The sequence below is a fragment of the Taurulus bubalis genome (genome assembly GCF_910589615.1).
Source record: "Taurulus bubalis genome assembly, chromosome: 2".
Lineage (NCBI taxonomy): Eukaryota > Metazoa > Chordata > Actinopteri > Perciformes > Cottidae > Taurulus > Taurulus bubalis.
This window is the reverse complement of record NC_136590.1, coordinates 17,905,798-17,917,337: the sequence shown is the minus strand read 5'-3', so window position 1 is coordinate 17,917,337 and position 11,540 is coordinate 17,905,798. Positions and strand designations below refer to the sequence as shown.

General features: G+C 41.7%; 1 protein-coding gene across 1 annotated transcript in view; it reads right to left on the bottom strand.

Moving 5' to 3' along the window:
• slc39a11 (solute carrier family 39, member 11) overlaps window positions 1-11,540 on the bottom strand; it is a gene marked incomplete at its 5' end in the record, with an annotated part of 97,118 nt that overhangs the window by 42,655 nt on the left and 42,923 nt on the right. The window contains one exon of the mRNA XM_079237670.1: window positions 1,087-1,228. Coding sequence (XP_079093796.1) covers window positions 1,087-1,228 — 142 coding nt within the window. The remainder of the gene's footprint in view (window positions 1-1,086; window positions 1,229-11,540) is intronic.

The following is an 11,540-nucleotide window of genomic DNA, read 5'->3' as shown; positions in this document are numbered from 1 at the left end:
ATTATACGTATGTTTATAATACGTTATAGACCTCGGTGTCATAGAAAGCGTTACCAAACTACATCATTTTGTGACAGTAGATATATGATATATCTACATGCATCTGCTTATTGTGACCTGTTCGGGAAGGGATCCAATAATAAATAATCTGCACACATGAGGAGGTGTACCCGCTCAGTGTACTTCTGCAGCTCCCCATTAATAGTTGGTGAAGTGAAGCAACAACTCGTTCAATACTTGGTCCGGACCAAAGAAACTGAACTACAGCGCGTTGGCATGGAGCCGCCGTTGTGCTCACCGAGAGACAGTCAGCAGGCACACAGTTTGAGAACACAGAGGAATTATAATGTCCTTGTATACCACTAAACAAACAGTACTAGGTGCTAACACACAAAACACCAGCATTTTCTATTCTTCCTCTTTCATTAAAGAGTTTTTCCTGCATTTATTTGGCCTCTAATTTCCCCACCATGTTGCACTCTTTTGTCACGTAGATGAGCCTGTGCAAGCCCGCCTGTAATCACTCATTGTGTTGTAGTCTTCCTTCGATTTGCTGGAAGATGAGACGTGTTCATCAGTTCCTCAGCTCCACAGACATATCAGAAGCACAAAGTCAGTCATCTGGCGAATTTGACGGTCTGAAAACTTAATCTAGGTCAAGAGAAGCCTGCTGGTTTCTAAAACGGTACGTAGCTTCACTTCACAAACGTGTACGCCAACGTGTATGAATGTGACTTAGTGGGTGTGATGGAATAAAAGAAAACACACTGGCGAGCTATCCAGATTGAAACACCCAATTAGTGTCACAGATGGACAGACGAGGGAAGAAAAGGAAGAACAGAAAAATCAGGACAGTGGAAAGAAGCCATCAGAGAAGCTCCAGGTGAGATTTCCGTCATAGCCAATGCATTCCCTCTTCATGCATTTTTAATCTGCATCAGTGTGATCTGGTGCCTAAAACTTGCCTAGAGTGGGACTACAGTGGCTACAGCGGTTTTGATGATGTGTAACACACAGTTTTTGTTTTGTTTTCTAAAATCCAGCACATTTTGAAGAGCTGATGCGGGTATATGAAGGGAGGCTTGCCTGAGAAAGGTCCAGCTCTACCTATCCTGATGGTCATCTCATCAGAGTCCAGGAGTTGGAACGACGGCTCGTCCGCTTTCTCTTTGGCCTGCTTGGATTCGGGGTGAAGAGCCAAGGCTGTGTGGGGGTCAGCACCTACACCCTGTGGATAGAGACAGCAGGGGTTAGGATCCATCTTTATGAACAGAACATCCCAGGAAAAACTTCATTTTATGGGTCCCCAAGTTTCCTGCTTATAGTACGAGAACTTTCCTAATCTAAAAGCGAGCTGGTATGTTATAGTTTATTCTTAGAAAATACATCAAAATGGCCCCCATTTGCATTCTAGGAAGAAGTATTGAGCAATACCACGATGTAAAAATACTTGCATTAAAAGACGGCAACTACTCAACGGCTGTTGATGTGGATGTATGCACCCTCTAAGCACAGCATCAGTAAAACCTTGAAACTGGATTTTGACATGGGGGACATGCAGATGCGGGTCAATGAAGTCACTTTGTGGAAAGTAAATCAGCACCAGCTTTTCTTTCTTGTACAATGAGCTGCTTTAAAAGTTTGTTTAATTTCCTGGTGGGGCAAAACATAAATAAAGTGGTTGATAATCATTTACAGTACACTGCACACCATTAAATTACCCTTAATCCAGAACAAAGATCAAATTTAATTTTAATTTAAATCTGAGGTCAGCAAATACACACCAGGCTGATCAATGAATTAGCGGCACGGAACATGGCCAATTTGATGAAAAAAAGAGAGCCCACATACTCAACATGCAAACCATTAGCTGAATAATGTCTAAAAGTAAGGGCTAAAAAGCATCCGTATTTCCTCTCCTTCATGGCTGCAACATCTACATTCCTGTCCGGTCACAGGTTAAGTGCTGGGAGAGCTTGCGTGCGTCAGAGTTAGAATGTACTCCATGTATTCTTGGAAGCCATTCAAGTTTTGTGAATAGTATGCATACGTTATTCATGTTTCATGTATGGCATTAGCCAAGTGTCTGTAGATGATTCAAGGAGACTATTGACAATAGCTGTTTTCCTTTTTTTAATATATTATTTTATTAATTTCACGATCGCAATAGTAATATTAAGGGTTATGTTATTTTAAAATTCAGATTCATGTCTGTAACCATCCCCTAGTATCAGGATTTTGGTGCATTGAAAAAAACACAATGTAAATATGACTCGTAAATGTCAAAGTGAAAACAATCTTACTATAAAGTGATTCAGATTAATATAATAAAATAAATAAATAAAAAAAAAAGACAAAGTGCTTCTTTACAGTATATCAACCGCATCCAAGACAGTATTTACTAGATGTACCTTTGGCAGATACCGCAGCCTTGAGTCTGTGTGGATGGGTCTCTCGGAGCTTTGCACATCTGGACGATGTCATTTTTATCCCATTCTTCTCTCAACAAAACTGAACAAGCTCTTCAGACGCAACCTGAAGACACAGCTGCAAACTCTCGATGTGAGTGACATCTGGACCCTCTAGGTGGAATGCCCTGCCGGTTAATTGGTTGTGTGTATGTGTGTCTCTTGATTATGTCATTCCCTTCACCTGCCCTCAGCCACCCACCCCCATGTGTGTCCTCTGATTGTGATTCCCTACACCTGTGTTTCCCCTCTCCTATATATACTCCCCTGCTTTCCCTTGTCCCCTGACAGACTGTCTTTGTTTCCTGTGTGTTCATGTTGTACTCTGTGAGCTTTGCATTTGGCCAGTTCCTAGTTTTGTTTTGGAGTTTTTGACTAAGTAAAGTACGTTTTGGATTCCCCCAAACCTGCCTCCGGTCTCTTTCCTTTGCACCTGAGTCTCTATGCACCACACCCCGGTCTTGACCCTAGGTCCCTCCAGGACATTAACACACTGCTTTGAGGCGATTCCTGGCTTCGTGCTGGGGCTCAGTGTCTTGCTGGAAAGCAAATGTCTTCCACATTCACAGGTTTCCTGCAGACTGCATAAGGTTTCCCCGAAGGAGTTCCCTGTTTCACTCATAAGCCTGAAACCGGTTCCATACTTCCCCATGGGGATAGTATGTTTATGATGGTTTTGGTCTCAGCTGACCAAAGAAGCGCCATCCAGCTGACTTTGGAGTCCGCCTTCTGGAGACTGAGGCTAAGATTTTCTCTCTTGGCCATTCTACCAACAGTCTCTTTAATCTGAGCCTCCTTCCTTAGCATGTTGTTGCACTGGCTATGAAATATAAAACAAACAACATATTTATTTTTAATCAAAGGAATGAGGCTGGAAACAAAAATAAAATATTATTAATGATACATTTTCTCTGTGCCACAAATGTATGAACTTATATAAATAAATATGCCTATGAAATAAATACATAAGTGCATATATATAAGTGCATAAATAAATGTAAATTAGTCAATATTGTTCAAAATATAAATACATCGTTTTTTTATTTAAAAAAGGATGTTTTTTAAAGGATAGCCATATGTATGTAATCCATAAGCATGTATATTTAATTGAATTTGAATACAATTGAATTCCATATGATGTTGTTTCAAATAATATCTGTCATTCTTGCTCACGCCAGCAGCAATGAGGCATATGAGAAAGATGCAGCCTAGAACGCTGCACAGGGAGAGAGAAAAAAATAATGAAGAGGAGGAAGTTTGCTGAGCCATAATGACTTAGGTGGTGCATGACATTTGGGGATGATGTGGTGTGCTGAAAAGACTGAATTCTGCACAAATAGACCTGTTAAAAATTTCCCAAATAATTAATGTGGCAAGAGCGATAAATACTTCCTCATTTCAATGTTTTAATCACTTTCCATCTTTATTATTTTCACGACCATTGCATGCATCTGTTATTGAGAGAAGAGTATACCATCTCTATATGTGTTGATATGTGTGTCGGCATGACTGAGTTAGTGTGTATTTAGTTGAGTGTGTGTGTGTGTGTGTGTGTGTGTGTGTGTGTGTGTGTGTGTGTGTGTGTGTGTGCCTTTGTGTGGCATTACGGGACAGTTCATGTACCATCGAGAGAGAACATTATTAACCCACGGTGACCTTTGGTGACGACCCATGATGCAGTCTCATCAGCAGGTCCAAGCTCACCATTAAAAACACTTCCAGCAACGGTCGTGCTCTGCTGAAGTCACCTCACCTCTCTCTCCTCCTCTCTCTTGAATTCAAGTCTATTTAATCCCCACCAGAGAGGTGACATTCCACATGCCTAAAGCCAGTCTGCCTTGCCAGGGGTCAGCACACTAAGGTCTTGCCAGCGGCTCCAAGTTCACATGTGCTTATAATGGTAAATATATGTTGGATATTTGGAGTTAACTGCCAATTTATTAATTTGAACAATAAAGGAAAAACACTTACAAATGCTACAAAAACCTTTCTCTGGCATTTCAGCGGACTGAAAGCAATCACAAATTCTTTTTTTTAATCAGATCACAGTTTTGGACACAGCTGGATGGTAGTGGAGACTCACTGGCAAAAAAAACAAAAAAACATTTTTATTGGCAGCTCTCTTAACAAATGGTTTCTCTGGACACAGTGTGCTGATTTGTATCTTGGAAATATGAAACAGCACACAGAGAATGGGTTGAAATGTATTAAAGTAACAGTTTTAGTGTAGTTTACTATTTCACTTGCCAACTGGTCGATGCTTCCACCCACTCGTTCTTGAGCCTGAATAAACGATGCCTATAGCACAGATCTTCTTGTGCTTCAGTCGGACTCTATATGAAAGTGCTCCAGCTATCTGATATTTGTGTGATTCATTCTGTGTGAACGCTGCAGCAGAAGAGACGTCTCAGAGGACTTGTCACAGTTTGACGAGGAAGGCAGGAGTTGAGAAAGATGCGGAAAGAAAAGTCAATGTGGCAACTGCCCTGTATCAATCAAAAGCGCACAGTGCACGCACGCACGCACACGCACACACACACACACACACACACACACCTTTTCAGACTTTTGTATGAGTTCAATCTATTGGATCACGGAGAGACCAACTTTGTGAAGTTGAGCAAACCCTCACATATTTATAGTCTTGCAAACTTATAGAGGTACTATTCATATTTACTACCAGTATTGCTGACACAGAGTAAATGAAGTATAAATGCATTTCCGTGCTAATTCAATAACAAACTGCAGGATCTGTCTGCAGCAGTCTGTTGTCATGATGCCTAGTGCATGTTCTGCGAATTCCCTGAACGCAAATGAAAGGAGCTTCAATGCTTCCTAATTTAGCTCCTTTGGCACAAGAGCCACTGGAACTGCCTTTACGAAAGGAGATAATGCCAATCCACAATTCCTTGCGGCGACAACATTTAAAGTGACGTATCATTCGGCCGTTCACAAGAACAAACGATCATGACCGACAAACGCAGATCATGTAAATAAGCGTTGTTATAACTTGGAAATACTTTCAATAATCTGTTAAATCTGCTGGCAAACTACAAACAATACGTTGCTGAAAAGTGGTTAAACTGACGTATTTTATATTCTCTGGTGTTGAACTGCAGGTTTCAGCCCTCATTCTTTTATTTGACTTCAGTTACAGAAGCTTTAATGAAAGCGTTAAACTGGACGAGCTCTTGAGTCTGGGTCATGTTTCTGATTATCATCTTTTTAATCTACTATTTTGTGACATTACAATAAAAAAGTCAAAAATAAAAGTCAACACAAGTTGTGTGGTGTTTCAAAAACTGTTGTCTGCATATTTTTATGATCAGATTATAATCTGCATATAGATAAACCATAACAACAAAAAGGGATATGAGACACATATATGTTGTTCGTGGGATTACGCATTTAATTCAGCATGTTTGAAACTGAAGAGACACTTTAGTAGCTTTGTACTCTGAAAAATACTTTGGTTTCACATATTCCTTCTTTCATTTATATTCCAACCTCGTTAATAAAGTAATACCATGAACCGGGTTGTTTATGTCGTCTGCATGACGCAACACCGTAAGAAGACGGACAAAGTATTTAAGATGATCTTTATTGTGGTCCGAGATGGACTACAACATTGTAGTTTCACCGCTGCAGACAGACTGACGTCACTAACATCCGCCTGCCGTCGTGTCATAACTACGTCGCTTAGTGAAAGTGGAGTCGGATTTGCTAAACGTCGCGGTTGTCTTTTCCTAACTCCTCATGAATTCTCCTTCCCATCGTTCCTTGTTTTTATAGAGGTTAAGGAAAAGTGCTTAGGGTTAGACGATAGGAGGTAATTTTTTGACTATACTCAGTTTTCGTCTGTGCTCTCATGCAAACTTGTTTTGCATGTAGAAACACATACACTCACCTAAAGGATTATTAGGAACACCATACTAATACTGTGTTTGACCCCTTTTCGCCTTCAGAACTGCCTTAATTCTACGTGGCATTGATTAAACAAGGTGCTGAAAGCATTCTTTAGAAATGTTGGCCCATATTGATAGGATAGCATCTTGCAGTTGATGGAGATTTGTGGGATGCACATCCAGGGCACGAAGCTCCCGTTCCACCACATCCCAAAGATGCTCTATTGGGTTGAGATCTGGTGACTATGGGGCCCATTTTAGTACAGTGAACTCATTGTCATGTTCAAGAAACCATTAGAAATGATTCGAGCTTTGTGACATGGTGCATTATCCTGCTGGAAGTAGCCATCAGAGGATGGGTACATGGTGGCCATAAAGGGATGGACATGGTCAGAAACAATGCTCAGGTAGGCCGTGGCATTTAAACGATGCCCAATTGGCACTAAGGGGCCTTAAGTGTGCCAAGAAAACATCCCCCACACCATTACTCCACCACCACCAGCCTGCACAGTGGTAACAAGGCATGATGGATCCATGTTCTCATTCTGTTTACGCCAAATTCTGACTCTACCATCTGAATGTCTCAACAGAAATCGAGACTCATCAGACCAGGCAACATTTTTCCAGTCTTCAACTGTCCAATTTTGGTGAGCTCTTGCAAATTGTAGCCTCTTGTTCCTATTTGTAGTGGAGATGAGTGGTACCCGGTGGGGTCTTCTGCTGTTGTAGCCCAGCCGCCTCAAGGTTGTGCATGTTGTGGCTTCACTAATGCTTTGCTGCATACCTCGGTTGTAACGAGTGGTTATTTCAGTCAAAGTTGCTCTTCTATCAGCTGGAATCAGTCGGCCCATTCTCCTCTGACCTCTAGCATCAACAAGGCATTTTCGCCCACAGGACTACCGCATACTGGATGTTTTTCCCTTTTCACACTATTCTTTGTAAACCCTAGAAATGGTTGTGCGTGAAAATCCCAGTAACTGAGCAGATTGTGAAATACTCAGACCGGCCCGCCTGGCACCAACAACCATGCCACGCTCAAAATTGCTTAAATCACCTTTCTTTCCCATTCTGACATTCAGTTTGGAGTTCAGGAGATTGTCTTGACCAGGACCACACCCCTAAATGCATTGAAGCAACTGCCATGTGATTGGTTGATTAGATAATTGCAATAATGAGAAATTGAACATGTGTTCCTAATAATCTTTTAGGTGAGTGTAGATATAGATATGGTTTCATATCTTCAAGCTGATATGAAATGATGCAACACCAGATTTTTGGATCAATATGAGGCATCATCGGTGAGTTGCCTAGATTCAGATATCGTTTGTTTGTTTGTTGTTGTCTGACATTAACGTTAACTGTAGCTGCTGTGGTGGTCTGATCTTGAAATGATCGGTGGAATCCAGAGAACCGTAGCTTTCTAACGAACTGCCGCACTCGTAGTATCGACCTATAGATAAAGATCGTCTGAAGTGTACACTGTACAGTGCACGTGCAGTGTATGCGAGCGGAACACTTTAACATCTTCTATTTTAAACATATTCTGATATTTGTTTATATTTTCTACAAGGCTTAAATACTTAACTAATGTAAGCCACTGTTTGTCAAACCTCTTGTGGTGGTGGCGGCGTGGTCGCCCTCAGCTGCAGAGGGAGGTGTGGGAAGTGGCTCAGGGACCGGTGCCCGGCAAAAGACCTAATTGGCCTCAGCCGGAACTAATTGTGTGTCTCCCTGATAAGCGGCAGTAGGGACAAAGGCACAAGAGAAGACCGGAGTCACTGTCGGCAAGACGGTCAGAGAGAGTGTGACACATTCTGCCTGTTTTTCGGCTCACCTCTTTTGTCGGGCTCGAATCTAGATTATCGCCACATTGGTTTTCTTTGAGAATAATTTAGCTAATGTCTCGTCAGCCCCAAAAAAACATGAACTTTGCAGTAAACAAACACAAAGGGTGCCATGCGCCTCTTCCCCCTCCCACCTCTACTAAAACAAAATCCCCTTCATGTCGCCTGCCTTGGCAGTAAACTGCCCACCGTCTGTCAGACACTAGCGGCTCTTTTAATCCGTCTATCAAACAAAAGGAATCTTATATTTATCACATTGACATATTGCTTATTACTATTGCGACACAAGTTACCTGAGCATGCTGATCAACGTCTCCTAATGCTAAATGCCCCTTCACCAGGTCTGCAAGTCAAACCGGTTTAAGCTCGGAACACCTGACGGGACTGGCAAAACCTGAAATCGACCCGACCCAACAATGAGTTGATCCAGGATAATATATTCAAAGGAATAACGCACAGGCCCACTAACCAGCAGTGTCATGTTTGGCAAACACCAACAGACTACATTATCCATTAACAAGCATGAACAATTTGGACTCATCAGCATACATTGGAGGGTTGTGTGTCTCCGCTCCACTGCAAGCCCCTTTGACCTGGGGTTACCCAATACGCCCTTCTCTGCATAGTATCACAAAGACGTTCATGTACATCTCTGCAGGTGAGCAAATTACTGAAACTTCAAAAGTATTGCCGGTCCAGCCAAAGCCCTGACTATAAACACATCAATGAGCCACGTTGTTTCATGTCTTCAGTGTTGAATTGATCCCGATGGCAGAACAAACACGTTGGGGGGGATGCTGTTTTCTGAAAAGGAACACCCACTTCCCTCGGTGCATTGCAGGTGCAGACTAACAAACATGAAGACTTGTAAAACAGCTGCAGCTACTACGGCCAATGATGTGTAATTTGCCAGGTTGTATATTTAGCAATATAATCACCAGTTTTTCAGCTCCAAAATAGCCACTAATGACCTGCTATACTCATATTGCCAGACTTACCAAGCTCTGTGTCATAAAAAAAAAAAGTATTAACATTTGGAAACCTGGATGTAGGATTTTGCTAACCTGTGAATTTTATTTGATGAATTCATACCTTTTAAAAATTGCACCACGGTTTGGATTTTATCAGAGCGTCATTGCTTTTTCAAAACCAACTTTTGTATTGACTCTAAATGCAGGTGTTTAAAGTGAGCACCTCTTATCCAATTTCTACCTTTCAGCTCAGAGAGGTCACCAGGACTGTTATAAGAGCAGGCACCCAACACTGTAATCACCACAGAAATGTAAAACAAATGCATCACATAAATATTAAGAGTAGCGACCTGTAATGCACTCCCCTCTTTCATTTGCCGTTTGAATGAATACATTTGCATCTGAATACATGGTGAACAGTGCTTTGTTTCACCCAGCAGATTGCTAGTCACGCTGTCATCCTCCTCGCTGAACATTCTAGCCAATGATGTTGGCCATGGACGAACGACGGCTCAATGGCCTTTTCTTCTCCGACTGAACATCTGACATTTAGAAATAATCAAGGATACAATGGGACAGTAGGTCTTTTCTTTCCATAACATCCCCTTTTACCTTGGGGAGCGGTTTGCGCATTAATATGCAAATGCATACAATAAGTCTCAGGAAACTGCAACCAATTCAACTCATAAACATATCTGGGGTCTGTTATGGATCACCCCATTTAGCTTCACTCCTTACACGATCAACCCCAAAGGCCAAAAATGATTCAGTAAAGTTTAAAATGGAGAAGGAGGATGAATGACTGGATGTCCGAATGACTCTCTTGATAGTTTAGAAAGAGGCCAGGACCGGCAAACACCAGACATCAGATCCTCCGCTGATCAATATCTATTCCATCTGCATCTATTAAGTGGTGTTCAATCCCCGATGTGCAATCAGTCGTCCCAAGTTCTGTCGAGTTTAAGTTTCCAAGATAAAAAATAGGTGTCTCAGTCTGTACGTGTCTGTCCTTTGAATTTCTTCACGGCTGCTCATCCGATCGACTTCCCGCTTGGCGAGTATATCGCTGATGGAGCAAGGAAGCGCAATGTCGAGTGTAAAGTCGTTTGAATGAGCAGTTCCTGAGAAAGATGCAAGAGGCAATGCCCGAGGCCAAGCATTCAGGCATGTTTTGAATGGGCACTGCAACATAAACTTGTAACAACGAAAAAAAAAAAAAGTACAAATTGCCATTGCATGTCTAAAATTGGAATAACCTCGGTAGAATTTGGCTGACAACCAAATCAAGGGAGATTAAATCATTTAGAGAGAAAGTCATGTCCGCTACCCCATGAACTACTCGTTACAAACTGGTTTGACTTCATTGTATGTCATGGTTTCCTATGTTAGAATCTGCAATGTCATAGAAATGTATCAGCTTTCCGAAACTAAGCTAAAAACCAAAACGAAACACTCAGGCCGGGGAATCCTGGGCTTGTTGCACAAAGAAACCACCCAAATACTAGCTCGGGCAATAGTTGCCTAATGCCGTGTTCACACCAAAAGAGTTGCGAAATATTCGCACGAGTAGATTACATGTTAAGTCAATGCACAATGGTTGCGAAAAATTCGGTTTTTCGGCGGGCGGCGCGATAGAGGCGAAACAGCGTTGCGAATATAATGATTATCTAATTAGACACTCCCCAGTAGCTGATAAAAACTAATTTATCTTCATCCTGGAGGTGTTATCCCCAATGGCTACTTAAATCAGCATTAACATCTAATAAATTCCATGGCATAAACACACACACACATACACACACACAGATTTGCGTGCATGCGTGTGCCGACATCCTGTCAGAAAAATTAGGTCTCCTGGTCTGGCATTCAGCTCTTAATTAATGAGTTATTAGACTGCTGGTAAAGTATTGTTTGACATTAACACCCAACACACAGAGCCCCCCTCCCCAACACACACACACACACACACACACACACACACACACACACACACACACACACACACACACACACACACACACGCAGTGTGTGTCATAAGGTGTGGATCCTGTTGGCATCTGAGGGAAGGTGCTAATGATGATGATGATGATGTCAAACTGACATCCTGCAAAGCAAAGACTTGATGAAAGGCACACATGTACCTTTCATCAAGATTTAGAATAGAGGCTTTTTTTGATAGACGGAGTTAATCATTATTCATATTCCTGTTATTCTGTATATATAGTATATATAAACAAATCACTCCTGTTAGTTTATGGATTGATTTATTCCACCTCACGTTACATGCAGGTGTGTCCAATCTTGTCCATGGGAGACATAGGGTCGTTTCCCCGTTTGAGTTAAATGTAAGGT